The sequence below is a fragment of the Zymoseptoria tritici genome, chromosome 10, assembly GCF_000219625.1.
Source record: "Zymoseptoria tritici IPO323 chromosome 10, whole genome shotgun sequence".
NCBI lineage: Eukaryota > Fungi > Ascomycota > Dothideomycetes > Mycosphaerellales > Mycosphaerellaceae > Zymoseptoria > Zymoseptoria tritici.
Window position 1 is genome coordinate 1,645,576 of NC_018209.1, and position 27,346 is coordinate 1,672,921.

The window sequence follows — 27,346 nt, forward strand, 5'->3', positions numbered from 1 at the left end:
GCTCTTTAGGGAAGGGTACGCGACTACAGTAAGTAGGGGCTCTGTTGTTGCGAGTAGCTGCGGTAAGGGTAGTAACAAGATCTGCGATGTTTATGTTAGTAGGCTAGGGAGCGGGAACTGTACTATAGGTCGCTGTAGCAGCAATCCCTTCGGCTTAAGAGAGAGCCTTATTAGTCGACCCTTTAGTTAAATTAGTCGCAAAGCGAGCTAATAGAATCCTATTGCTATCGCGGAAGGCGCGAGCATCGGAAGGTGCCTAGATAGGGCTATTAGTTCCGGAAGCCTCGCCGGTGCTTAGGGTGTTACGGAGAATCTCCGAGGGAGTATTAAGATAGCTACGACGGGAGGGTCCGTCCGGGCCGTTGTTAGGAGTGTTATTAGGAGATATCGTAATAGCAATATGCAGCTTAGTATCGCAAATAGGGAAATAGGAAGTAAGGAGTGCAGATGCGTGTTCGGAAGGCGTATAGGAAAAGGTTGGCAAGTCGTCGTCGATACCGGGGCGGCGGGAGTAGGCTATTTAAAGCTCTCGAGGGTTTGCTAGACTATTAGTCTAGGAAACATTGTTACTGCTAGTAGTGCACTACAGCTGATTATGCCGTTTATACATAGTCTAGGGCTATATTCGATAGTCTCCTTAGTGCGGGCAGGGTGTAATCGTACGTTCTAGGCACGTAGGACGGCTAAGTATCTAGAAACTCGGGAATAAGGCGGGATCGCTTCTCGTACAGTATAGAAGAGTCCAGGGTAGGGAAATAAGGACTAGGGATGCGTCTAGGGTCTGTAGCTCGGTATCATTTGTTTACCAGACCCTCTTCCTAATTTAGTCTAGGAAACATCGCACCCTCGAAAGGTCGTACCTCTTAGACTATTCTAGCTAGCTAGGGCCGAGAACTATACATCGCATTCTCGTACCGAGAACCTAGTGTCGGTAGATCTAGGCAGGGCTTATGTGCTCCCTAGTTCTAGTGCAGGGTTCGTAGCGATATTATCTGCTATTGCCTCGGAAAGCAATACCGAGGAGCGGTCGGACGATCGGTGTAATAGGGCGACGTTTCTTAGGGTATTCGCGACGCCTACGCTATAATGGCTAGTCAGTCTCGTTTCTTATAGCCATTTAATCGAGAGTACGGGACAGCTTACGTAACTAAGTATTCTCTAATATCTAGTATGTCTATTATAGCTACTACGGCGGTTAGTAAAGTTTTCTAGGTACTAGAGGGCTCTTTTTCCACCCTGTTTCTCTTTCCTTTCTTTACGAGCGCCCCGCATAGGGTTTGTGCTACACGCCTAGCCTACCTGCCTCGGCAGGTGGTCGGGCATAGGAAAAGCCACGGCAGTACGATTTTGGCCCTAGGAGGCTTGTTTTCACCCTATTTTGTATCCTCTAGAGTCGATATTATCTCCGTAGCAGTGTCGCGTTTTAAAGGTGTGTAGCTAAGCTCGGTGGCGTAGTCGCTCGTACAGGTGTAGGAGCGATAATCTCTAATGTCTATTATGTCTATTATAACTTTTACCGCGACCGGCGCGATATTCTAGGTACTTAAGGGGGCATATTCACTTGCTCGTCCTTCTTTTTAGAGTATGTAGGGCACTGCGGGCCGCCAAACAAGAGATGAAATGCGGTCGCCGCTCGTCTCGCTTACCTTTACCGGCAGGTAGTCGGGTGTAGGAAAAGCTATAGCAGTACGATTTTGGGCCTAGGAGGCTTCTTTTCGCCCTAAATTGCGTCTATTGTGGTCGATATGCTCTCTGCTATAGCGTCGCGCTTTAAGGGCGTGCATCCGAGTCCGGTAGCGCGGTTGTATGTATTAGTGCGAGAGCGCTTTATACCGAGCCTCTATGCGATGTTAGTATCCCTTTTTTATATACTCTTTTGCTCCCTCGGTTTCTTCCTTCTCCTTCTTAGGCTGTATCGACGAGCTGCTTAGCGTAGGGTGTGCAGCTCGGTAGGGTATAGGGAATGTGTGTGTGTGTTCGTGTGTTCGTGTATTTGGGGTGTATTCGGTAGTAGATCCAGCAATGTGTACACAGCGATTTGTACATTAAGGTACTTTGTATTTTGAACTTGGACTTTAAACTTGGGTACTTAAGCCTACTGCCCTAGCTAAGGGGCAGAGGTATATCGTGATCCTTTCTTCGAAGGAGGGTATTCGTCGTATACGTCGTAAGTACTCGAAAGGCGACTAGCGCTGTTGTCGAGGTCGTAGCTGCTCCGTACTTCCGCACTGCTGCCTACCCTTTGTATATCCTCCTTCTCCGCTTTCGCGAAGGAAGGAGTCTTACATCGTCTACCAAAATGTAAGGGGGGAACTTCTAAAGGTTCCGATCTCCCGCGGATAGTAGCAGTGCGGACGTACGAGGTAGCATAGGGGGCAAAAAGGGCGGTAAACTGTACAATTAGAGTAAAAGGTAGGGGGGCAAAAGAGGTAGTATTAAGTGCTCTGTACTATTAGGCCTCGTATGCGTGTTTAGTAGTCGGTGTCCTCCTGGGTAGGTCGATGTCTTAATAATCCTCCGACCTGCATACGAAGCTGAAGCTAGATACAGACCACACGTGACAGTGCGATATTCCCCACTACAACCGGTAATATAACGTCGGCCTCTCGTTTAAAAACCGGACTAAGGAGTCTTACTAATCCGGGCAGCCGCACTTTAGCTGCAAATCCAGCTAACCGACAGGTTATCACTACGCACCCTTATTATTACCAGTCCATCTAAACGGCATATAGAGCTTCATCTACTCGACTTAGGCTACAAGCTCGTCAAAAAATCACTCTAATATCGCATCATCTCGTCGTACAATTGCCTTATTCCAAACGACCGAATTTGCACAACAAGCTAACTACCCCCCTTAATTTAGGGCATTAGAACGGTAACTCCTTGTCGAACGTATACCTTAACAACATCCCCCTGGACTACGTGCGAGCTATAGCCGGCTTTGAGAAGCTTCCTAGATTATACTTCCTTCTACGATCATGTAAAACGCCTCCTTAAGAGCTACAGAGCATAATATAGCTATAGCTAGATTAGTGGACCGATAAGGCGTTCACGCAGCGTCCAAGGGAGCATGCTAACCGCGCTGGCTACTACTTCGTCATCCTACTACGTTACCTGCGTGTTGTGATCCTTTAAGATGCAGTGCTTCTTTAAGAGCGGTATCTATCGCATAAACTGTAGACTTATTAAGTCTTCAAGCACGAGCTGTGGTTCGCGTTTAAGCACCGCTCTAGTTAAGCTATCGCCGAGAACCCTAAGCAGCTGCTGTCGATAGATATTCACCGTGTAACGCTAGCTATTGCCCTCGAGCTAAGCTAGCTAAAGTCTAAGATTATTGCTCAGAGCATGTTAATAAAGGAGATAGTTACGCACTTCGAGGAGCGTATAAAGGAGATTAGTAAGAGCGCCAACAAGGGCTTGGTCGCCGCGTTCGAGGGCGTGGTTAGCAGTGCAACGCAGACTATAGGCTCTATGTTAAAGAACGCTAGTATTAACAACACTACCAGCTCTACGAGCAACGCCGCTATAGCGTCGCTTATGCCGTCGGTAAATGCATTGGCTGTACTAATGCTAGCCGCCGGAGTAACTCGTAGTAAGGTTAAAGCCGCCGTTCAAGCGATACAACATAGTAAAGAGCTCGTTTACGACGACACGATGCTGTTACTTAAGGATCTTCAAGCACTACTGTTACAGCCTTACGCCGACGACGAGCCCTCGTCGTCGTCGTCCTTTACAGCCGCCATAGTTAATGCAACGTCCTTCGACAGCAGCCACTTCAACTCCTTACCGATCCGAGCAGCTATAGCTTCTGCTATAGCTCCAGCCTCGCCACTACGCCGTCCTGTCGATCCAGCTCCTTATCCAGTGTTCGAATACACCAAGCTGAAGGACACAACGGTAACCGTGGCAGCGTTGTAGCGTAAGTAGTACGACGGCGAGCCTGGCCGACCGTCTGTTAAATACATAGAGCGATACTATAAGGGCAAGTAGCGCAACGAACGCTATAGAGCCCCTAAGGCGTCCAACAACTTCTTTAGCACACGCAAGCGGATTATTAATGAAGTATATAAGCTCGCAAGCAGTCGCTTCGGTTTACTAGTATTAGCAATCTAACACCTTAACGAACGAGTAGTAAGTAAACGTATGCCCTTACTAAACAAGCTCGCGAGCGTGTTGAAGAGCGAGCAAGGGGTGGCTAAACGGAGGAAGCGTATCGCTTGACAACGACAGAGGCTTTAGCATTAGGTGCAAGCTGCACCTAATGCCAAAGCCTCCGCCGTTACCGCCGCGATCGTCCGCTCTTACCGGCTCTCGAATCCTTACTGCGTTTACTGCGTTTCTAGTCGTTTACAGAGCTTGCGAGGGCTTCAAATTCGAGGGGTTTATAGTTGGAGGAAGGGGTTAGATCTTGGATTTGCTCTATAGCTACTATCTACGCAGTTGTCGGTGGAATGTTATAAAACTTAGAGGGCTCTCAGATACTACTGCAATTAAGGAGCTCGTGCAATATTAAGTCCCTATGTCGTGTTGTTGTTGTGTAATACAATAGTAAGGAAGTGATGTTAACTATTGTAATCTCTCGTCGCAATTTGGACCCTAAATTCGACGTTCAAATTCGAGCAACGCCGCTGTTTACGCACACCTTCTGAATTAATGCGCAACGACCGCATGTTCGTAAATTACAACATTTACGCATCTATTAGAACTGCTCGTTGCGAAACTTTTGAGCTACTCGCGGTGTTGTTAATAATTCTCTACGTTGTGCTGTCGTCTAGGACAGAATCGAGTTCGACGCCTACTGCGATCGCGCCAAGCATTACTACGGGCGCACCCGCATACATTCCAACCCTAGCAACATAGTTAATACTACTCCGTTCGCGATGATTTTTTAATTAGTGAATAGCGCTGAATTAGGCGGAAAAAATGAGCTATACATCACTGTGAACAGAGAAAAATTCGGCCGCTGCGCGGGGCTGCAATATGTGACTGCTATTGGGGTGTATTAGTCGCTTCATTAAAGTGGGGCCGTGCCCTCGGCTAAATCTGCGTTAATGAGTGCATTAATGAGCTGCACAGGGCGACTAATATATGCTAGATATTTGGATCATCTCCGGCATCCAAGCCTCGTTCTCCAGTCAGACTGTTCCCATAGACGTTGTCCGGCTCAAGATCGAAGCATTCCGCCTACCTTCTTCAACACGCCAGAGAGGAGAGAGCGAACTATGCCGCCGTGACGTGGACCAGTAGCCGCGATGGCTCGACAAAGCGGTGAGTCCGAGCGAGCAAGAAGCTGAACGATGAATGTCGAAGCTTTTGCGCGACCCAAATGCGTACATGCGTTATTTCATTGCTCCTGGGATCATCCCCTTGGCACATCTCCAACGCTGCAAAGAAAGCTGCGCGGTGAACAAACCTGCTCATCCTGGCTGCACGTCCAGGAGCCGAGTCATGGGGGTTCGTCATCTCACCGTCCACGGAACATGGCATGCTCTCATATGATTTGCGGTGGTGCGGCGGTACTCTTCACAAGGGAGCTTCCATCTTTGTTCATGGATGCCGCCGATCAGAATAATGGCGGGGCCTTGCTCGCAGATGCCCGTGGGATGTTTGAAGCACCAACACAGGGACAATGCTGGCTGGAGCTCCCCGAGGCTTCCGAGCGCATGAGGACCCTCTCATCAGATGCATGCTTACCGACAATGTGTTGTGATGTCCACCTCATCTCGGCTTTCTATGGCTATATCGTCCGCCTGTCCAAGACGAATCCCCTAGAGCCTCTTGCTCCTCTGCATTTCCGGACATGGAACAGAAGGGCATGCCTGCTGGTCAAGACGACTCCAAGATGACCGAGAAGCAACCAGAGTCCTCAACAACGGTGGAATGGCTCAGCGACGCTCAAGATGCCACCGTCCGCGAGCAGTCCATGGGCATCCGCCGCGCTCTCAAGCGGTATCCCAAAGCCGCATTCTGGAGCCTCGCAATGTCCACCACAATCATCATAGAAGGATACGACACTATGCTTATTGGTAACCTTTTTGCCCAGCCGGCTTTTAAGAAGCACTACGGCCAGAGAACTGCGAAGGGCACCTACCAAATACCGGCGCCGTGGCAGGCTGGCTTGAAGAACGGCGCTGACTGTGGTTGTATTGTTGGGCTTTTGCTTTCTGGGTATATCAGCGAAAGACTTGGATTTCGAAAAACGATGCTCGGTGGTCTTGCTCTGATTAGCGCTTTTATCTTCATCCAATTCTTCGCGCCGAGTATTGAGGTTTTGCTTGTTGCGCAGATTCTATTCGGTATGTCAATGCTTCCATCGCACCGTTCTGCGACTCTGATATGGTGTCTTCAGGAATTCCCCTTGGCCTATTCCAAACTCTGCCCATTGTGTACGCTGCAGAGATTGCACCGGTCTCATTAAGACCCTACTTGACCAACTACGTCAACATCTGCTGGGTGAGTTGAGCTCGATGGCGACTTTGCAGACAAAGCATACTGATCTCACACACAAGGGCATTGGGCATGTCATCGGCTCCGGTATCCTCCGCGGTTCCCTCCAGATTGAGGGCCAATGGGCCTACAGAGTAACTTTCGCCATCCAGTCAGTCTCACAGTCCAGCAATAATCTGGCGCACCCATGCTGACGTACATCACCAGATGGATCTGGCCCTCCATCCTCATCCCCCTCCTCTTCTTCGCCCCCGAGAACCCCCGCTGGCTCGTCCGCCGCGGCCGCCTCGCCGAAGCGAAAAAGTCCTCGTGCGAATCTCTTCCCGCGAAGAAACGGACGTCGATCACGACAAGAGCATCGCTCTCATGGTCGTTACCACCGAGCACGAGCGACATGTCAACGCCACGACGACTTATGCGGCGTGCTTTCGCGGGCTTGACCGCAAACGCACGTTGATAGCCATGGGTGTGTACGGCGTTCAGGTTTTGAGCGGCAACCCACTGCGCGGCTCGCTGGCGTACCTTTTGGAGCAGACCGGTCTAGGAAGTAAGCAGGCCTTTGATATGACCAATGTGGACAACGCCTTGGCTCTTTTCTCCGGGTTTCTATCGGTAAGCCCATCTCTGCCCTCTTCACCTCTCCAACTGATGACCAGACCGGCTGACACCTCTCTTACAGTGGGCTCTCCTCCCATTCTTCGGTCGCCGCTCTACATACCTCTGGACACTCGTCATGATATTAGTCACCTTAATACTCGTCGGCGCCCTCGGCGTTCCGCCAGGGCACTCCTCCGACAAGGCCTACTCCTGGACCATCGCCGCCATCCTCATCATTTCCTCCTTCCTCTACCACCTCGGAATCGGACCCCTCACCAACACAATCTGCTCCGAAATCCCTTCCAGCCTACTAAGGAGTAAGACGGTGGTTCTCGCAAGAGGGGCGTACACGGTAAGATCCCGAAGTGCAGAAGGCCTCCGCTGTCCGAGACTGTCTCCGACGCCGGGTCTTCGTACGTTCCACACTGTCTACGACATTCGCTGACCTGGTACGCTTTTGAGGTGTTGACGATTTGCGCGAATGCATTTACCCCGTATCAGTTGAATCCTACGGCGTGGAATTGGGGCGCTAAGACGGGGTTCTTTTGGGCGGGTGGATGTCTCATGTCGATTGTGTTTACGTATCTTTGCGTGCCGGAGACGAAGATGAGGACGGCGGCGGAGGTGGATGTTTTGTTTGAGCAGAGGATCTCTTTGAGACGGTTTGCACAGACAAAGGTTGATTTGGTGGAGGCGATTGGGGGGGAGGAGATTGTGGTTAAGCGATGAATGCGCGCTGTAGGGCCCGTATGCTTCGAAGTGATAGCGGCATCCTCGACTAAGCGTCAAACGAAGAAGATACGATGGTAATTGCAGAACTTCAGACAGAGATCTCGACGACAGACACAGTCAAACTTGTTCCTGAAGTCCTCACTGGACAGTTACCAAACAACATATATTCACGTAGCAGCCCTTGAATATTACTGTCAAGCGTCCTTGGAATATTCATGGCTTCGACGGCTGCGTCCTGGTCAAATATTGATGGAGTTGATGGTGATGCAAAAACGCCTCCAAGCTTGGCGATGAGATCTGAGCTCCGCCTTGTCCGCCCCGCCGCGCCGCCCAAACCGGTTTCTGCAAAAAAGTCTCCGACAATTCCAAGGACGGAGGCGCAAATGGCGGGACTGGGCGAGATTATCTCTTCTTCTTCTTCTTCCTCTTGAGAAATCGTCGTCTTCATCCAGCACTCCTCGAAATCACTCCACCACCAGATCTTCCCACCATGCCCAAGTGGCCCAGGTAAGCTCCATTCACTCACCTCCTCGATCCATCCCATCTTCACATGCTAATCCCTCCCTCCCCAGCTGGCTCGGGTCCAACGACCGCGACCGACACTCCAACATCCACGACGAACTCCACCGTCTCCTCCCCTCTCACAACGACCACGTCATCACCTCCGCCATTCCCGCCAAAGAAGTCACCCTCGTCGCCCTCCGCCTGAAATACCAGCTCGAAGCCGTCATCCCCTGCGAACTCCCCGAAGATCGCATCACCCGCCCTCACAGCGATGTCATCACCGACGCTGTGGTCAAGACGGCCAAGTCGGCCGGGAAAGTCAGTGGATCCGACGACGACCATGCGAGTTGTGTGGTGTACTGTCTCTTGATCTGCAAGAATTGGTTCAAGAGGCAGGCTATGCTGGAGTTGTGGGATGCGGATCTGCATGAGCTGAGAGCAACGGCTTGCGAGGTGGTGGCTAAGCATATTATTGAGGAGGAGGAGAACTTGAATTATCTCATGCAGGACTTGCTGTTGAAGAGGTATAGCATTGTGGTGGACGGAGAGGATACCAAGCCCGCCAATGCGATTGAGAAGGCGGTGGATATGCATGCGGTCAGAGTGATTGGAAGCTCGGGATATCAAAAGTGCATTGCGCATCTCTGGCGTGGTTGGCTGGTGCAGGACGATTCGGACCCGTCTCGCTTTACGGACTACAAGCTGAAGACGTCCACCAACTACTGGGACCACTTCGACCCGGATCGCATGCGAGTGCCGCAGTATCAAAACGCCGTGCAAGTCGTCATCTCGATCGTCTACCTGGCCTTGTACACCGGAGCCATCAACAGCATCAACCCCGAGGGAGATCTCGACATCGTAGAAGGGCTGCTCTACATCTTCACTCTTGGCTTCATCTGCGATGAAGCTACCAAATTCTTCAAGATCGGCCGCTTCTACTTTGGCTTCTGGAACATCTTCAATTCGACGTTGTACTCCCTTCTGACCATCTCCTTCATCCTCCGCATGATCGCTCTCGCTCATCCCCAGGATACCAACGACCGCGACCGCTTCAACGCCCTCTCCTACAACTTCCTCGCCTTCTCCGCCCCCATGTTCTGGATGCGGCTGATGCTGTACCTTGACTCCCTCCGCTTCTTCGGCGCTATGCTCGTCGTGTTGAAAGTCATGATGAAGGAGTCCCTCATCTTTTTCGCGCTCCTCATCGTCGTCCTCATCGGTTTCTTCCAAGCTTTCATCGGCTTCGATCAGGTCGACAACTCCATCGACGCGACCAACTTCATCACGAAAAATATGCTCAACGCCATCATGGGCGCCGCGGAATTCGACGGGTGGGACAATTTCGCTCCCCCGTTTGGCTTGATCCTCTACTACATTTACAACTTTGTTATTGTGGTCATCCTGCTCAACATCCTCGTGGCACTGTACAATTCCGCGTACGAGGACATCACCGGCAACGCAATCGACGAGTACCTCGCCCTGTACGCCCAGAAAACAATGCAATTTGTCCGCGCGCCGGATGAGAACGTGTACATCGCACCCTTCAACTTGGTGGAAATCGTGTTCCTCGTGTTGCCATTCGAGTGGTGGATGCCATCGCATCGATACGAGCAGCTCAACGATGCGGTCATGGGGATTGTGTACTCTCCCGTGCTAGTTCTCACCGCTCTTCTGGAAACGAGGACTGCGAGAATGGTCAAGTTCAATCGCAGCAGGAATGAAAGTGATGATGATACGGTTGAGGAGTGGGAGCAATTGGAACAGGAAATGGATGTGGAGGGGAATGGCTGGGCGAAGAGAGTGGAGGAGAGTTCGCCGAATGTGGTTGTTGACGGGACGCTGGTTGAGGTGAGGAAGTTGATGGAAGAGGTGAAGGAGTTGAAGAGGTTTGTTAGGGAGATGACGCCGGGGCCGGAGGGGTCGAAGTAGGAGCAAAGACGGTGACTTGTTATCGCTGAGATGCCTTATCCGAATCGCCTGCGACTCAAAGGTTTTTTTTACATACCACCAACTACGATCCCAGCAACCAACAGTCCGAAGACCATCCCGACAGTGTTCGAACAGGCCTCCCTCCTCACAGCGCCGCCTTCCACACCTCCGCCGCTTTCGCCCTCAGGAGTCACGGCACCGTCTCTCGTCCCGCCACTCCCGTTCGGATCCGAAGTGTTGACTCCACCGCTACACCCCAACCCGCCCGTTGACGACGCATTCGCTCCATTCCTCAAACAGTCTATAAAGGCGTCTCGTGCGCGCTGGAGGTCGTTCGGCAGGCCATCGCCTTTGAGTTCACACCAGAACGAACATGGGTTTTGGTAGGTTACGCTTCCGTTGCCGGCGGGTTGGGTGTTGCAGCAGAGGTTCAAGCGGGGGTGGCTGTGGTTGTGGTTGTGTTGTCAGTGGTGGGTGGATGGTGAGCGGAGAGGGGGTACCGACCCGTTGGGCATTATGCAGTTGGGTAGGTTTGTGAGGGCTGGACGATATGTGTCGAAGGTGCAATTGTAGAGGGGCGAATCGGCTGCCATGGTGGTGGTGGTTTACGGGGCGCGGATTCCAGGGGAAGAGTGGAAAGCGATACGCGTGGTGTAGGACGAGTCCCTTGTACGTTCGTGGTTTTGCGAGGTTACACATTATGACGCAGCGTAGGATTGTCCTTCGTCTTGGATCCAGCGCTGTGTCTGAGTGGAATATGACACTGCAGAGGGAGTCGTTCCTTCGCGGCGCGGCATTGGCTTGGTGGTCGGCTCTCCACATACTTGCTCGAAAGAGTAATTTTGGTTTTGAGAGTTTATGTTTCCTTCTCAGGCCGGTCGCATGGGAGATGTTACTTACCACCGCCTCGTTGAAACGGATCAGTTGAGCGGAGAACGCCGCCTCGTTGAAACGGATCAGTTGAGCGGAGAACGCGTATCACTTGCTGCAAGCATGATCATACAGCTGTTTCGTTATTCGTCCTTGATAGTCGAAACTAGGGTTAGGGTTCATATCAGCGTTCGGAATTGGCGTTCGTTAGTATTTGAAGGACGAACGCTTCCATGAGACAGAGCGAGGGACGAGCGCCTCTTTGATCGAGTGTGAGAAGAGAAGAGGGACGGGAAGTCGAAATCGAATGTATATCTTCTTTGCAATTTTGGGAACCACTTCGTCTACTTTCGAGATAGCTTCGCTCGTAACGTCGCCCCGTCCGCGAAGCCCGCATGATTGCTATTGAGCACTCGTTGAACTACTGTTCCTACCATCGCCGCTCGAAACGCTAGCACCACCTTTAAGCCTCCAATGCGCTCTCCTTGGCCAATACCTTCCGTCTCGTCTTCGACCCAGACATGCATCGTCGGATTCAAGGCGACGTGGGACATCCTTGTCGTCCGGGCCGGACCTGAACACGATCCGTTGTCATCCGGATGACCCGGCCTGTCAACGCGTTGGACTTCAAAAGCAACAGATGCACACTCAAATTATGAAGACAGCATCGGTCCTGCAAATTCTCAAGTCACCACCGCTCTGCCTAATATGCATCTCTCCGCATTTGACCTTGTTTTGATTCTACTGGCCCAGGCACTCCTCACGGCATTACCTGTTGGCTTCACGAAGCCCGGCTCCTGGATCCGCAGCGCCTCCGTGGCAGTCTCGACCATCCTTATGCTGATATCCGTCTTCGGGCGCAAAGATAGCTACGACTGCCTCACGCGAATGGTATTGGTCTTCTCGCCGCCGGCCCTATTCCTACAGAACCTGAACATCTCACTTCTCCGCCGATGGGACTTTGACTATGCCGGACCACAGCCGCGTGAAATTGGAAAGAGAGAGCCTTCGAGACCGCTTCCGGACTCCGTCTGGAATCGTCTGGCGTTTGGATTCTCTGCTGCGACGGAGTATCGACACTGCGGAACCCCGTGGGAGGTTGAGAACGTGCCGGCGTTTCGGAAGAGTGATCCCAAGTCCGTGCCATCCAGGAGGGAGTTCTTGGTGCGGAGAGGGTTGCTTCTGCTGTGTATATACCTCTTCATGGATCTCCTTGGTGTTCTCGCGAGCCAAGACGTCAACAAGGCTCCGACGGAGCTCCTCCCATTATTCGGCCGGCTTGAAGACTTTACGATGCGGGAGGTGTTGGATCGACTCGTCTTTGTCGTTCTGTTCTTCGTCTTTGGCGCTGCTAGTACCACTCTCCATTTTGGATATGGTGGATATCTCTTGGTACTGCTTGGACTCTCGGAGCCGAAGCGATGGCGGCCTGTTGTCAACTTTGAGCATGGTATGCCCTACTCGATTCGACGTCTTTGGAGGTAAATCGTCATCTGAGGGCTCGTGCCTGCCAGTCGCTGACGATTTGCAGCCACTACTGGCATTTGTGCTTTAAAGACATGTTTTATCAGCCTGCGAGGTATGTCGTAACCCACAGCTGCTCCCTACTGTCCAGGACGATATTCTGCACATTAACGAAGCAGGTCGATGGATCCTGGCCTTCCGTGCAGTTCTGGATCTGAGCGTCGGGCCATGGTTGCTCGTTGTTGAAGTCGGTGCACATGACCACATTGCTCAGAGTCTGACCCGAGTTCCGAGGGTATGTCAGATATATGTTGTGCTCCGTGTCCACTGCGAGGCCGGTGGGTGCTTGTTGACTGTCATGGACTCCCTGGAGTGCGCCAAAGACAGCAAAGTCTTGTGGATATGCTCCGCGATTGATGCCTGGGCCGAACGGTCGGAACGAGCCCGCCTCAAGGTCGTAGTACGATGAGTGGACAAGGCGAGGAAGTCCCAGGGCGAGCGCGAGGAGGCCTGTTCTTGTGAAGGCCATTTTTGTCGTCGATCTCGATCAGTCGGGATGTTTACCCCAATGTTCGACGACGCAGAGATGCGATATGTGGTTGTCAGACAGGAAATGGCGGTCTGTCTGGAGATGAAAGTGCCTCGCGGACCTCGAAGCTCTTCCCAATGGCACCGTCATCGTGATGGTCGATCGCCGGCGATGGCTCCGCTCTTGTCGCCTCAGGCATCACTATTTCCTGACAAAGATCCATTTCCTTCTCGAACACCTGGACCTCTTCTTCTCTCCGGAAACTTAAAAACCATCGCAGACTGCGTTGTCAAGCCGGCTTGTTTCCTTGAGAGCGTCGACAATGCCGAACGTCTCCTGGAGCGATGCGACAAATGCTCCAACGGTTGGTCCGCTTGTCCTCTACACAAGATCGGAACAGATCCGGTGCCTTGAAACAGCAGCGACAGCTCTCTGTCGGGACCGTCAATTTTCTACGCAAACCTTTCCACGTGGATCTGAGCCGGACAGGAACGCGAGGTGGCGGGAATCCCACTCACGGTCGTCGACGTTCCAAAGCACCTCAAGACGCATGCTAACGACTCCATGCTGTAGTTCCTTCTCGCGCGAACAGGGAACTCCACGCTCGACTCTCGAAAGGAAGTCCCAAGAATGTCTCTCCCGGCACCGCATCTCCCACCCACGTCAAGGGTTGATACAGCTAGAAGTGCGGTCGCTCATGATGCGGAGTACTTCGTATTCGTGCTCGGATGTGTGACAAATTCACCGCAAGCCTGGGCGATAGATCTACCCTGGATCTGGGGTAACCTTGCGAAATCTTTCCGCAACCATGTGTCTGTGTGTGTCCGTGCGATGCGATGCAGCCTCACCGATCGACAGCATCTCGTAAATTGTCGAGCATTTTCCTTGCTTGCGATGCCACTCTAGGAGGTCGCCAACGTCACGACTGGCGATGCGCTTTTGCCACGACATGAGTGCACCTTCTGTCTCGTTCAACACGGATCGACCATGAAATGGACCTGCGCGGCGACAGGCATGCATTGTCTCGCGCATCCCTAGCAAATCTGGCTCAGTCCTGGAGACAAGGTCCGCCAGGCTGCAATGCATGGTCAGAGCGGCTTCGAAGCCTTCGATAAGTTCGATTATCCACCCACAGGCATTCCATATCCCTGCTCTGGCCCACGAGCTGGACCCATTGGAGTGAACGTCATAGACCTTGTGACAATTCCATCTCAATCTTAATGCCGAGACTGCAAGGCGTACCTTGGTTCCTCACAGAGTTCCAACTTGCTTGGACAATTACTGAACAACTGTCAAAACACATAAGACAGGCTTGGTCGACCACCTTTTCCCGGCGTTGTTCTCGAAAACCCACTCATCAAGTCAGCTCGCATCGTCTACAACTTCTCCCTGTCATTGCAATGCTTCCCAAGCTCAGCATAGCCTCTCTGGGGCTTCTCATTTCCACTGTCTCGGCCGCTTGCAGTGCTGAAGAACGCGTTCGAACCTCTTTGCTGGTTGCCACTGGTGCGGCTGTCCTTTTCCTGTCGTCTTACGACCTTGCTAACCACATGTATTGCAGCATACAACACCAAACCACCGTTGGCCGCCGTCGAAGCATTCAAACTTGTGAGTCTTCTGGTTCTGTTGCCAAATCTTGCATAAATCGAAGCCAACGCAGCATGTCAGGTCCCGTGGGGCGCTCCGGACGCTGCTGGTGTGTGTACGGGTACGATGTGAGTCTTGTATGCCGAACGACAGTTTCCGCCATTTCCTGACAGAGGTACAAGCATTCCCGACGGATCTGGCTGCGCCATTGTCTTTGCGACTACCGGAGAGGGAACGTATGACTTCGCTGGTATGCTTCTTACTCGTTCACACGTTTCTCAATATGCGGAAAGCTGACGAGACATAGTGGAAACCCGACAGGTGTTCGAGAGTCTGGTAGTCAAGGAAGCGAAACGTTCGTGTCACCGGTCCCAGAATATCGGATTCCTCTTCTGACACACCCCTCTAGCATTCACCAACGGCACCGTCCTGCTCAGCGTTGAGGTCCATGTCGGCGCTCCTTACTATCTCCCGGTACGAAACGCCCCGCATTGTCTTTGTTCAGGCACACCGATACACCGATACTGATAACATCGTAGTCGCCCGTCAGCTTCCACGGATACGTGTACATGGATTACAACGACGACTGCCGCATCTACGCTGCCCGAGGCTACGCCGACGTTCCTTCCTCTGTTCTCAACTGGCTGACACCTCAGGCCGTGGGAGTTCCTGGAGGTGGCCTTGGCTCCGTGTGCATGCCGCTGCCTGTTGGTGGTCAGTAAGCGAAGGAGTCGGGTACTATGACCGAGGAGAAGAAGGGCCCAGAGGCGATCTTTATTAAGGACAAAAAAAAACATTTCTTAAAATCAAAGTCGTCGAGTTAGGACTATCGCATTGAGTACGGTAGCGTTATTTATTCTAATAATCAGCCCCCCTACAGAATCGTGCCGCTGCTACTTACAAAAGTAAGGTTTGCAAAGGCATCGTTCGTTGCCATACTTTGTGAAAAGAACGTCAGCCCAGTGACCTTGGACAGCATTGGTATAGACTTGGGCCGTTCTCTTGCAGCCCGCCCTGATGCCGATGCTGACACCATGGTACTTCTGGTCACATTTGCCCATCATACAATCGTGGAACTGGTTGTTGCAGTATGATGCCGACGGGGACGCACAGGAATCGTAGCATTTGTCGTGGGCGTCACAACAGTCGGTGAAACTAAACTCTGGAACCAAGTGGTAATACTTTTCAGGACCGCAGCCGTTTGATGATGCTGGCCGAGCGCCGTGCTTAGTCTTGGCGCAGGATCCGGGGGGGCATCGATATGCGTCCCTCTTTGTGAGGCTACGGGCATCGAGCATCAGGCCGAGAGAGGCAAACTCCGTGGCACGCCTTTTGAAGGCCTCATCGCCGTAGTTGAACGCGGTCAGGGCCCTCTCGACCGAGGCGCCATTGCGAGCAGTGAGTGCTGCGTGTTTGCCTTCGCGAATCACACTGACAGCGCCGTCGCAATCGATGGTGAAGACAGACGTGACAAGGTTCTGGCCGTTGACAACCTGACCGGATGGTCCGGTGGATGCATCCGTGAGGACGAGATTTCCTTCTTCCGTCCGCGCGACCCAGTGGGGCGGCGTCTCATCATGCTCAGCTAAGATCAGGTCGTATGCGCCCTGAGGTGCGCTTGCTGGTCGCTGAAAGTAGAAAATGGGCGCATCATCTTCTTGTCCGAGGTTGTTCGAGGAGAGTTGAAGCTGGTTGCCAATCCTGACAACCGGATGCATGTCTGGATCGACGAGATGAAAGGTGTCCATGGAGGAGTCTGGATTGACGTCACAGCCGGCGGTATAATTCAAGACCAGGAGCACTGTGAGTGCCCAGAGCTGCTGGAATCCCATGGCGGGACGTGCGACTGGATGTTGGCTGGAGGTGCGGACTGTGGAAGCGACTTGTTGGAATGCCGAGTGATGATTGTTTGCAAGACAGAATTTGAGGAGCAAGAAGACCTTCCTTTATACTCCTCCCTCCTCACTCTGGGCACGACGGCGTTGTAGGTACTCTTGAACACGTGTGCTAGGCTATGCAGTGAATTCGTCAAGTGCATGTAATAGCACAAACGAGCTTCTAGCATCAGGCTTCTTGTTGGTCTGGTTACCAATGGGAAACCGGTCTCCACCACCACCAACTAACAGGCCGGGCAGTCCTTACCAACTGCACTAGTGGTATACACCAGATTACATAAGGAATTTGGGGGCCAAAATGATGCGTTTTGGGAAGGGAGACGACGTCGTTTCGACGCCCAAATTCCCGCTCGAAATGACAACCCTAAGTCCTATATGCATTCCTTAGACATCATCTTCACCTCGCCGCCCTCGTTGCCCTCGTTGCCCGCGTCCGATTGGCCGCGGAGCTGTTCCCGGCTAGTTACCAGGTGGCGAATGAGTCTAACCAACACTAACCAAACGGCCAGCGAGTGCTCACCAAACCAACCATCAACCACACCAACCATAACCAGCCACCAACCCTACCACACCAACAAGAAGCCTGTCTAGCATGCTGACCACGAGTTCTCTTCGTCCATGAAGAAAACCTCGAGCTACCCACATGCGGGCCACGACCCTTGATGGTCGCGTGTGCGGAGGCTGCTTTGCTGTTGGCCAACAACAACGACAAGAGCAGCGCGATTGAGGGATGTTGCAACCGCGCAGTCCGTACCCTGCTTGCACGCCTGTCAAACGTGACTGTGGTCGACCACGGGCAAGAACGCAGCTTCGTTGTTGGTCGGCAGTCTCGGGGAGAATGAACTCTGATTGAGGACCCTGTGATTGCTGTACTCTGATCCCCCGGTTTTCGCCATGCGAGAGGGACCTGACATAGGTACACGCCATTGGTCAACAGTTTCAAGAAGAGTTATGTAGGAAGGCCCTTGCAGTGGTCGTATTCATGCCCCAGCAGTCCAAGTGGTAGTAAACAGCATGCCTAGACCATTTTTGAGCTCGAATCGACAATGGCTCTGCAAGGATTAAGGAAGTGTTCATCTGCTCGCGGCTCTGCCGAATACTCGAGCGCCAGGATGTGCTTGCACGAATGGATGGTAGGACTCGCAGACACGTGCAAGAATGATACGCCGTGTCATGGGTAGACCCTGCAAGCCGAGATGGACGGAGTGTGAGGGTAGTGTAACCAGGTAGCAACCAACACGTGCGAGTAGTCTGTATACGAACCTACCGAGTGTAACGAAGGGAGGCAAAAGGGACCAAAAGGGAATGTGTGCGCCAAGCCTCGCTTGGGGCAGCCTCGGGTCTGCATCGGGTCTATATCGGGCCTAGAACAGGCCCGCTTTAGGCCCAGATAGTCGTTCCCTAATAGTATCCCTCCCTCCCCTAGCGGCCTATCCTTAGGTCGTAAAAGAAAATAGTAAAAAGAAACTTAATTATACGAGGTACGAGTACTATTTTATCGAAGACTATAGCTATCTTTCTATAACGATAGGAATGTAATAAAGGTCTCTTTTAATTAGTTTTCCTAATAAAAAGAGGGATCTATTAAAGCTTACTTTTAATTAGTCGTTATATTATTATACTATTATAATATTATATTATTACCTTAGGTAAGGTAAGCTTCCTTACTATACTTCTACTATAGAAGAAAAAAAAGAGGCGTTATATTATTATATTATTATATTATTATATTATTATATTATTATATTATTATATTATTATATTATTATATTATTATAGGTAAATAATATATATATAAGAGTTTAGAGTCTATATTAGATATAGTAAGTTCGATAAGGAAGTAGCCTAAAACCTTATAGGAAGCGTAGAAAAGAATATAGGCTACTAAGATAAAGTATAGGGCTACGCTATATATTAAAGAAGGGCGCTAGTTCCTTATAATACCCCCCTCCTCCTAGTATACTAGTAAAACGTTAGTATCCGACGTAAAGGCGTCGGGTTATTTACCCTCTCTTCTAAAACTATTTAGAATTATCTAATTAGCTAAAATTTCCTCCTATTATCTACTCTTTCCTTCGTATTATTATATATCCGGTCGTAAACTATTAGAACCTAATATAATACGCCCGCTACCCTTTACTCTACTCTACTCTTTTCTAGTATTATCGAGAAGTTAATAATATATAGAAAATACGCCTATAGAGCTCGGAATTAGATATAAATACTCTACCCCCCCTCTTCTTTTTATAGCTAGTATCGCTATATTATTAAAGTAAGTTTTTAATCTAAAGGTTAATAGTTCTAGCCCGTCGCCTCTATTTAGGATCCTAGCGTTTTACTAATAGAATTATAGATATTATTCCTTTTCGGCTAGAATAATAATAATCTAGGTCCTACTATAAACTTCCTAGCCGCCCCTAATAACTAACTACTATCCGCCCCTAGTCCTCCTCTAGTAGTACCCGCCCTAAACTAGCTACGTACCGCTATCTATTACGAGCCCTATACTAAAAGCGGAATTAATAATATTATATAAGTAGTATAAAATATATTCTACCTATTTCCCTTTAGACCCTACTAATAAACTTAAATAGGCCGCTCCTACGCGTATATAAGCTACTACGCTAAGCGAAAGAACTACGCTAAACTATAAGTCTATTCCGGAGTTTACTCGAAAGTCCTTACTAATAGCCTAGTTCTTAATTCGCTTATATCGCGTATACTCTATAGACCCGCGCTATTACTTAGTAGATAGCTTAACTATCTCCGGCCTCTACCTAAAAATCGTCGGCTAATCTAATTATAGTGATAATACTTATAATAGTTTAGGTACTACTCTTAAGGCTTAGAAGGCTTTAAAGCCTATATTAGTAGCTAGTTTACTTTCTATATAAGTTCTTATTATTCCTAATCGAAAAGCCCCGCTAACTACTTATAAAAGTCCGGTAGCCTTAGAGATTACTTATTCTATAAAGGAGGTCGTTATTGTTTGTTGTTTGTTTGTTTGTTCTATTTACGTCCTGTAGGAGTCTATAACTATGTAGGACGGCTGTCTCGCGACAGTAGTCTATCTATGTACAATCGTTGTTCTCTCGTATCTCTTAACCTTAGGGAAAGACCCGTGCCTAGGATAGTAGCTAGCTAGTATCGAAGGACTTTAAAGAAAGACAAATAAGGAAAAGTAAAAGGAGTGTAGGCTAGACGGTCTCGTCTTCGCCTCTTGCTAGGTGCTAGGACCTAGAAGCAATCTTTGTATCCGAGAGAAAGGTAGTAAGGTGTTTCCGGAGTTCCTTATCTTCTACTATTGCTAGTAGAGATTGTGCTTATCGTAGCGGTAGTAGCCTAAATACATCGTAGATAGGGCAGCTATATACGAGGTGTTCTGCTGTTTCTCGTCGTCCGTAAGGGCAGTCTGGCGTCGTTACGTGTCTAAAGCGATAGAGATAGGACTTTAGGTATCCGTGTCCTAATAGGATAGTATAGAAGGCACTAGTTAAAGCGCGTCTTCCTCCTATTCTATGTTTTCCTAGCGAGCTCTATAGAAATCGACTAAGGTAGCTATTTGTATTCCTAGGTACCTTATTAATCTCCCGTTGTCTTGCTATTTCGTATTAGGTTTTCCAGACGCTAAAGAGATCGTCTTTTGCGTAGTTAGCCCTCTCGTGTTCTACGAAATGCTTGTATTGTCGGAGTCGATAATAGAGTAGTTGTATCTGTGTTCTCTATCGTTTTTGCGGAAGTATCTCTCTCGAGTCCTCGTGTCGGACTTCTCGCGTATCTGAAGGCGCGCTTTAGATAGCGAGTCTTACGGGGTAGTTTTCGGGTAGCTTTGCTACGCGTAGAGAGTATAAAATTAACTGTCTCTCTAGGCGTAGATCCGGGGGGAAGAGATTTAACTCTACTTCGGACGGGACGTTTAGGGCGGTACGGAAAACGCCTAGGATCTTTCTACAAGCTTTACTTTATAGAGATACTAGAGGTTTTATACTCTTTTTCGACCGCTACTAAACCGGGGCCCCGTAGTCTGCTATTGTAGTAACGTAGGCTAGGTAGATCTTTCTTAACGATATAGAAGATAGACCGCGTTCGGTATTTGCTAGTCTTTCTAATCGATAGAATGCCGCTTGTGCTTGTGCCGATCTTATTATAATGTGCTCCTTAAAGGTAAGACCGGCGTCTAGCTAAATCCTAAGCTACCTTATTACTTTCTTTGCCGGGCGAACAATATCGCCGTTTGGAAGAATTACCGGGCAATCGGACCCTTTCCCTTTCAAGAAGTATACTAGGTCTATCTTTGCTAGGTCGAAAGCAATCGAGTTCTTCTTTCCTAGGTCTATTAGCCTTCTTGCCTTACGTTCTAGTACCTTAGAGTTCTTCTTAAGGGACGTAGACGAGGTAGATAGTCTAATATCGTCGACGTAGGAACTAGGAGTAACTCCTTATAGCGAGAAGAATATATCGCGCGTATAGATAAGAAAGAGGATAGGAGATATCAGGCTACCTTACGGAACGCCGATCTCTACGTCCTAGAATTCCTATATCTGTCCGTCGAATGCTATTCGTAGGCGTCTATTACTTATAAACGACTAAACCTAACGTATAAGGCTATGCGGAAGCCTTAACTAGATTATTATTCTTAACAGTCGGTTCTTTGTAACGTAGTCGTATGCTCCTCTTACGTCGAGGAAGATAACCGAAGTCTTCTTTTTCTTTCTTCGATTCTCCTCGATTTCGTTCGTTAAGAGAAGCACCGTATTAATAGCCGATTTCTTCTTTCGCCCTCCTAACTACGAGTCGTGTAGAAGGGGCTTCGTCTCTACGATAATCCCTAGGCGTTTTGCGAGTATTCTCTCGCTAATCTTGCCGAGATAGTTTAGGAGAGAGATAACTTAGTAGGCCTTAGGGACCGAATAGTCTGGTTTTCCTAGCTTTGCTAGAACTACGCCTGTCGCAACTTTCCAGCATCGGGGGTAGTGTCCTTCGTCGAGTAGCCTTCTGTATATACGTAGAAAGGTAATAGGAATAGCGCCGTACGCTTTACTAATAATAGCTTACGTAATACCGTCTAGGCCCGGCGTTTTTCCTTTTACTATCTTCGTACTATAGGCGGCAGCGAGTTCCTCTTCGGTTAGCATAGTCCAGCCCTAATCCCCGGCTGTATACGCTTCCTAACGGCTAGGTAGATGTTCCTCGGTAGGAGGGCGCGGAAATAAGGCTTCGGAGAAGGCCTTACATTTCCCCTCGAAAGAATCTTCGTTATTTATCGTAGGTATCTATCTTCGGCTGCTATTCCTAGTATAGGACATAGCTTTAAAGATAGATTTCGAGTCTTCTTTTTCGAGGAAAGCGTTCTAGTGGTTCTTCTTAGCTGCTTTAATAGCTTGGAAGTACTCGTTTCTCGCTTTCATATACGCCTCTTTCTCGTCTGGCGTCGGCGTACGTCCGTTGGTAAAGGTCTGTCTATATGTTCTAGACATTGTACAGCGTAGCGTGCGTAGCTCTCTATTCTACTAAGGTTTTACGCAGGCATATACTACTTTCTCTAGGATTGCTCCCCGCATCGATTCGGTAATACACGAGGTAAAGGAGTCTGCGATGTCGTCGAGGGAGTTCGTATAGTTAATAGACGTCGCCTTGCTTATTAGGAGATCTGTAAACAGTTCCTAATCTGCGGAAGCTATATCTAGAACTACTTTCTTCTGTTAGGCTCGATCTTGCGCGCTAATAAGGTCTATAGATATAGCCTTATAGTCTGAGCCTGTCGGAATCGTTCTCTAGTCGATTTCTTTCGTAGATAAGGATCCTCTTATAAACGTAAGGTCTAGGACCGACTCTGCGTCTAGGTGCGGCCTATAGAAGGTCCCGACACCTATCGTATTACGTAGAGTAAAGCCCTAGTCTTCTATCTACTCTATAAATTCGCGGGCACTAGTAGTATCCTTTCCCCTCGGATCCTAGGACGGGTGTCTAAGGTTAAAGTCTCCTACTAGTAGAGTGTTTGGAAGGAACGTATTGCGTAGAGAGTAGAGGCTCCTCTCTATCGTTCGTCGGTTTTGCGGGTTCTTAGTATCCCGAAGGTCTTTCTCGTTGTAGAGATTAACTATCTAGATCTTATTGCCCTTCTTGTCTAAAATAACAAAGGAAAGTATGTCGCTATCGTCTAATAAAATAGGAGAGATATTAACATTAAGTCTTGTACTAATATATAGCATTGTTCTTAGCCGGATCGTCGAATCCGTAGTCGTTAGGAATAGCTGGTTGTAATCCCGGTGTGCGATAGATCTTGTCTCTTTGTAGCCTATTGTCGGGTCTTCTATAGTCCACGGTTCCTAGACTAGTAGAAGGTCGGCTTTCTGCTTAACCGCGACGTCTAAGGTAGACTCTGTAGCCTCGATAGATCGGTTAAGATTAACGTAGAAAATCCGTAGAGAGTGTTCTAACATATAGAACGTTCTAGGGGCCTCCCTTTCTGTTGTATACGATCCTTCGCCTTCTCGACTCTTAGGCTGTCCGCGCCTACATATAGACGGTTTTAAATAGCCCTTTTTGCCTCCTCCTCGGTAGCAAAACCTACTAGAACTATCGCCCTAGTAAGAGTCCTTCTTCTCTCTTCGTTTGTTAGCTAAATCGGGGTGCCTACGAGTTTAAGACCTCTATTAAAGGTCTTAATTTCTCGTTAAATGTCCTATAGGCCCGTTGGCGTATTAAAGTTCGCGGTCGAGACGCCGTAGACTACGACCTTGTGCCAGAGAGAGTCCTCTATTACCTATGCCTCGCCTACGATATTAGTAACCTTAGTAAGGCTATTAATCGTTCGTTAGCGGGCTTTCTCTGTTACAAAGTTTAGGACAATGTTACCCCGAAATAATTTCTTTATCGTAAGGACAGCTAGCTCTTAGTCTTCGCCTTTAAGAGCGTCGTTAATTTTGTCTCGGGTTGCGATCTAGTCGAGTTCCTTCTCTTTATCCTTTAGTACAAGGATAAGAGGCATCGGTTCTGCTTGTTCTTTCGGCTTGCTAGCCCTCCGGGAGACGGTTGTCTAACGTTGTTGTTGTTGTTGTTGTTGTTGTGTTGTCTTTGTTGTCGAGGAGGTAGAGGTAGAGGTATCGGATCCGCTATCTCCCTTAACAACGTCTGCGAAAGTAGGCTTCTTCGCCTATGCTGCTAGTTTCTTTGTTATCGTTTCTAGGTTCGAGACTTGCTTTGCGAGGATTTGGGACGTTATCCTAAAGTCTGTACGCTCGGTAAAGTGCCGAAAGACTTCGAGAAGGTCGAGAACCTAGGTTTGTTCTTCTAGAAACCCGCCTAGATCCCCCGCCGCTTTAACTAGTAGCTGTCGGGCTTGTAGGATCTTCTCGTTCGCGGGCGTGCGAGAGAGTGTTTGTTTCTTTCCGAGAGAAGGGCTACGAGTTGGGGAGCTACTAGATTCGAAGGGGTTTTGCCTTTTCCTAGGTAGGAAAGGAATGCCGGTTCTTTTTAGTAGTTCCTTCGGCAACGGCAGGGTTTTAAGAGACTTAAACGTAACTTCCTCGTCCCCTCTAGCCGTAGCTTTTGGAGTCTAAGGGGCTAAGCTTGCGTCTGTTATTTCCATTTCCGTCTTAGTAGATATTGTCTTATTGTTGTTGTTTGTTATTTGAAAAGAGGCTTAGCAGTCTTACGCCGAGAGGGCTACTTGTTCGTCTCTATTTCCAATCGCGTTCGGGTCCTAGCCTACTTGCGACACTAGGGCACTCTTCTCCCTACTATACAAGAGTATAGGAGAAGGTATACTTTAAAGAGGAGAGAAGAGATATATAAATATACCTCTGCTTCTAGGAAGTACTCTAGCCTATAGCAACGTGCGTCTTTATAGCAGGCTTTAGAGGCGTTCTACGGGTAGCCGTAGCAGGTTCGGGACAACCTTTGTCTCTAGGGAAAGGTAGGCCTATACTCTATATAGAGTATCTAGCTATACAGCTAGTACTACTACTCTAATCCCTAGAGGTGCAAATTCGTCCTTACTAAACTACACTGCTCCTTTAGCTTCCTCTCTCGGCGGCGTAGGACAACAGGTAACTCTAGTGTAGAGAGAACTAAGTATATGTGTATGTGTATGTTTGTGTATCCTAGGAACACTGCTCTTGTTTGGCCTTTAGCTCTTTCAAAATTCGACCAAATTAGGCGTTTAATAGCTAGAATAAAAGCTCTCGTCGAGGGCTTTCAAACGGGCTACACGGCGTCCGAATCAGCGGCGTATTGGTTGTGTTGTGGTGTGACTGTCGATCATCGTTAAGGAGGACAACATTGGGTTAGGGTTAGGGTTAGGGGTTCATTGTACTTGTTTATATAGGCTAGTCTACCTTTGCACCTGATCTGAACTGAAGCCCCATCCAAGCCCTTGCTCCCGGCTCTTTTGGCCGTCTTTAGAGGGGAGGAAACAGACCTACGCTCCCACGTAAAGCGCCTCGCGATGCACGGCACCGCAGCTACTCCCAGCCTAACCACGTTTTACGGTGTCCTTTTCACCATCTCCCGAGTTGACCAAACCGCCAAAAAGAGAGACCACCGATGGGCTAATCCGCATCCCAACGCACAATATCGCTCCGGCAATCGCTTACCGTCCATCGTACCTTAGGTTTCCAAACCTCCTAGGTGACGGACGAGGTGTGCGTCTCCTCATCCGCCCGAAACTGTAACCCCGTCTCGTTGAGGGGGAACATCCCGCTTTAAGACCGTCCGGTGGAGCTCTGTCCTCCCTCCGTTCGGCGTATCTACTGTCGGAGACATTCGATTCCGATCGAGCCGCTTGCACACCAGTCCACAAGTGCTTCCCGAACGGTTTGGGGAGAGCCGTCTTCCCTTCGGCCAGAATTCCTCCTCTAGCGATCGTCGTCGTCCACTCCTCTCCCCTACTACGCCGTCGCCTTCGCATTCCTTTAAGCCTCCTACTGCTCTGCAGAGGTACTAGTTTTCTTCCTCCCGCTCCCCGGCTTTGAGAGGAAGCAGCCGCAGATCTAGGGTACACGCCTTACATCCACTGCTGGGCCTTCCGGATAGAGTTGATCGTCCGGTGCGGAGCCAGTCCGGGCCTCGCCAGTCGCCTACGTCTCCCACGTCGCAGCGCAGCCTTTTAACGTCCTACCGATCGGACGCCTACTTTCATCTCAAGGGAAGAGACTCCTTTTCGATAGGGTAAACGCCCAATTTATCCTCGAGGGATGATCTCCGCTTTTACGTCCCGGGTCGACGGAGCTACTTTACGTCCTACTCATCGGACGGAGCCACTTTACGTCCTACTCATCGGACCGAGCCACTTTACGTCCTACCCATCGGACGGAGCCTTTTTACGTCCTACTCATCGGACGGAGCCTTTTAACGTCCTACTCATCGGACGGAGCCTTTTAACGTCCTACTCATCGGACGGAGCCTTTTAACGTCCTACTTAGGACAGTGTGTACTAGGTCTGTGCCGCCGCTTCCTCCGCTTCCTCCTTCGCAGCTTCCTCTGTCGTAATCTTCGTCGAGATTCGCTCGAGGATCTTGTTAGCTCGCTCCCAGCATCCTGTATTTAGAAGGAAGTCTACCTTAGTAAACTTCGTGTTCGTAGTGCCCATTTTCTTATGCATCTTCTGCTTCGCCCGTCGTTCCTTCCTTGAGAGCCAGCTCGTCCTGTTTTCCCGGTAGCAAGTCTCGTGTCCTCGGATGAATTTGCTCGTACAGACGCAGAAACCATGGGTATGGAAGGTTCTACGCCGATACTGGAGGAAGCGCTTCTGGAAGGACCGCGGCGCCTTTAAAAAGTGATCGGCTCCTCGTAAGTCCCGCTTCAGGCGGCTTTCTTCCGGTATAATCCGGGTTAGGCTCCACTTCTTGGCCTCTTCGGCCATATCTTCCTCTCTCTCCTGGCGTAGGAACCGCTGGACAGAACGGCGGTCTTCGCTGAGGCTTCGGTCGCGAGGCCAGGACTCGGGTGTCTTGCAGTACTTCTCGTAGAGCTTGTCCTCCGTCAAGCGCCGGAAGAACGCTTTGGGTTTCCAGATTAGTAATCCCAACTTCCGCAGCGGACTTTCTTCCGGAGCGTGCTTCTTTACGACCTGAAAGCCAGTTTTTAGTGCCTTAAATCGCGAGGGTAGGGCGGAGATTCCCAGGAGATTGCGAGTAAAGTGAGGGTTAGAAGCATAACCCGAGATCTACTTCGTCAGCTTCGCAACGTCCTTCGTCGTCTCGTCCCAGAACTTAGGAGAGTCCTCGGCAAACGCCGCGAGGAGAGGCGCGCCATACTCGAACATTGGTGCGAGATACTGCCGATAGACTCGCAGGCGATGCGTGAAGCCCTAACCGTCCGCGTCGAGGGTTAGGAAGTCGCTTCGTTTCCCGGCCTGTTCGAGCCGGCTCTTAAGGTGCCTCCTCAAGTCAATCCCTCGCGCCGTCACGGGAAATCCGAGGTAGGTATATACCTCTCTCCTCGGTACCTCCGCACTAAAGAGGTAGATCGCCTCCTGCGAAGACGCCGGAGCCAGATAGGCGCATTTTTTAATGTTTAGGGCGATGCGGTTGGCGGAGGACTAGCACTCGAGGATCTGGATTAGTAGACGCACCTCGTCCAAGTCGCTAGCGAGGAGAACACCATTATCGGCGAAGAACAGCGCGCGAGGAATCGGCGGCGCCGCGGGCATCACGTCGGAAGAGCCGGCCAAGGCGAGTATCCGAGGTCGATTCAAGTCCTCGAGTAAGCCATCGATAAAGATGTTAAACAGATAGGGCGAGAGGGGTGAGCCCTGCAGAACTCCCCTCGTCCGCGGAAACCACCGAGA

At 50.0% G+C, this 27,346-nt stretch overlaps 4 protein-coding genes across 4 annotated transcripts; 3 read left to right on the forward strand and 1 right to left on the reverse strand.

Moving 5' to 3' along the window:
* Positions 1–5,842: 5,842 nt before the first annotated feature.
* On the forward strand, positions 5,843–7,773 carry MYCGRDRAFT_87907 (uncharacterized protein; the record flags this gene model as incomplete). Its single annotated transcript, XM_003848952.1, has 6 exons — positions 5,843–6,296; positions 6,350–6,453; positions 6,510–6,581; positions 6,655–7,059; positions 7,127–7,396; positions 7,507–7,773. 6 exons carry the CDS (start codon positions 5,843–5,845, stop codon positions 7,771–7,773), a joined length of 1,572 nt encoding a protein of 523 aa, XP_003849000.1.
* A 391-nt stretch (positions 7,774–8,164) lies between these two features.
* Positions 8,165–10,209, forward strand: MYCGRDRAFT_76604 (receptor-activated Ca2+-permeable cation channel; the record flags this gene model as incomplete). Its single annotated transcript, XM_003848953.1, has 2 exons — positions 8,165–8,283; positions 8,349–10,209. 2 exons carry the CDS (start codon positions 8,267–8,269, stop codon positions 10,207–10,209), a joined length of 1,878 nt encoding a protein of 625 aa, XP_003849001.1.
* A 1,578-nt stretch (positions 10,210–11,787) lies between these two features.
* MYCGRDRAFT_96436 (uncharacterized protein) lies at positions 11,788–15,381 on the forward strand (the record flags this gene model as incomplete). The annotated part of the gene is made up of 7 exons (XM_003848954.1): positions 11,788–12,471; positions 12,695–12,838; positions 13,646–13,888; positions 14,634–14,680; positions 14,833–14,909; positions 15,069–15,133; positions 15,199–15,381. 7 exons carry the CDS (start codon positions 11,788–11,790, stop codon positions 15,379–15,381), a joined length of 1,443 nt encoding a protein of 480 aa, XP_003849002.1.
* A 171-nt stretch (positions 15,382–15,552) lies between these two features.
* Positions 15,553–16,491, reverse strand: MYCGRDRAFT_96437 (uncharacterized protein; the record flags this gene model as incomplete). The annotated part of the gene is made up of 1 exon (XM_003848955.1): positions 15,553–16,491. One exon carries the CDS (start codon positions 16,489–16,491, stop codon positions 15,553–15,555), a length of 939 nt encoding a protein of 312 aa, XP_003849003.1.
* Positions 16,492–27,346: the final 10,855 nt, after the last annotated feature.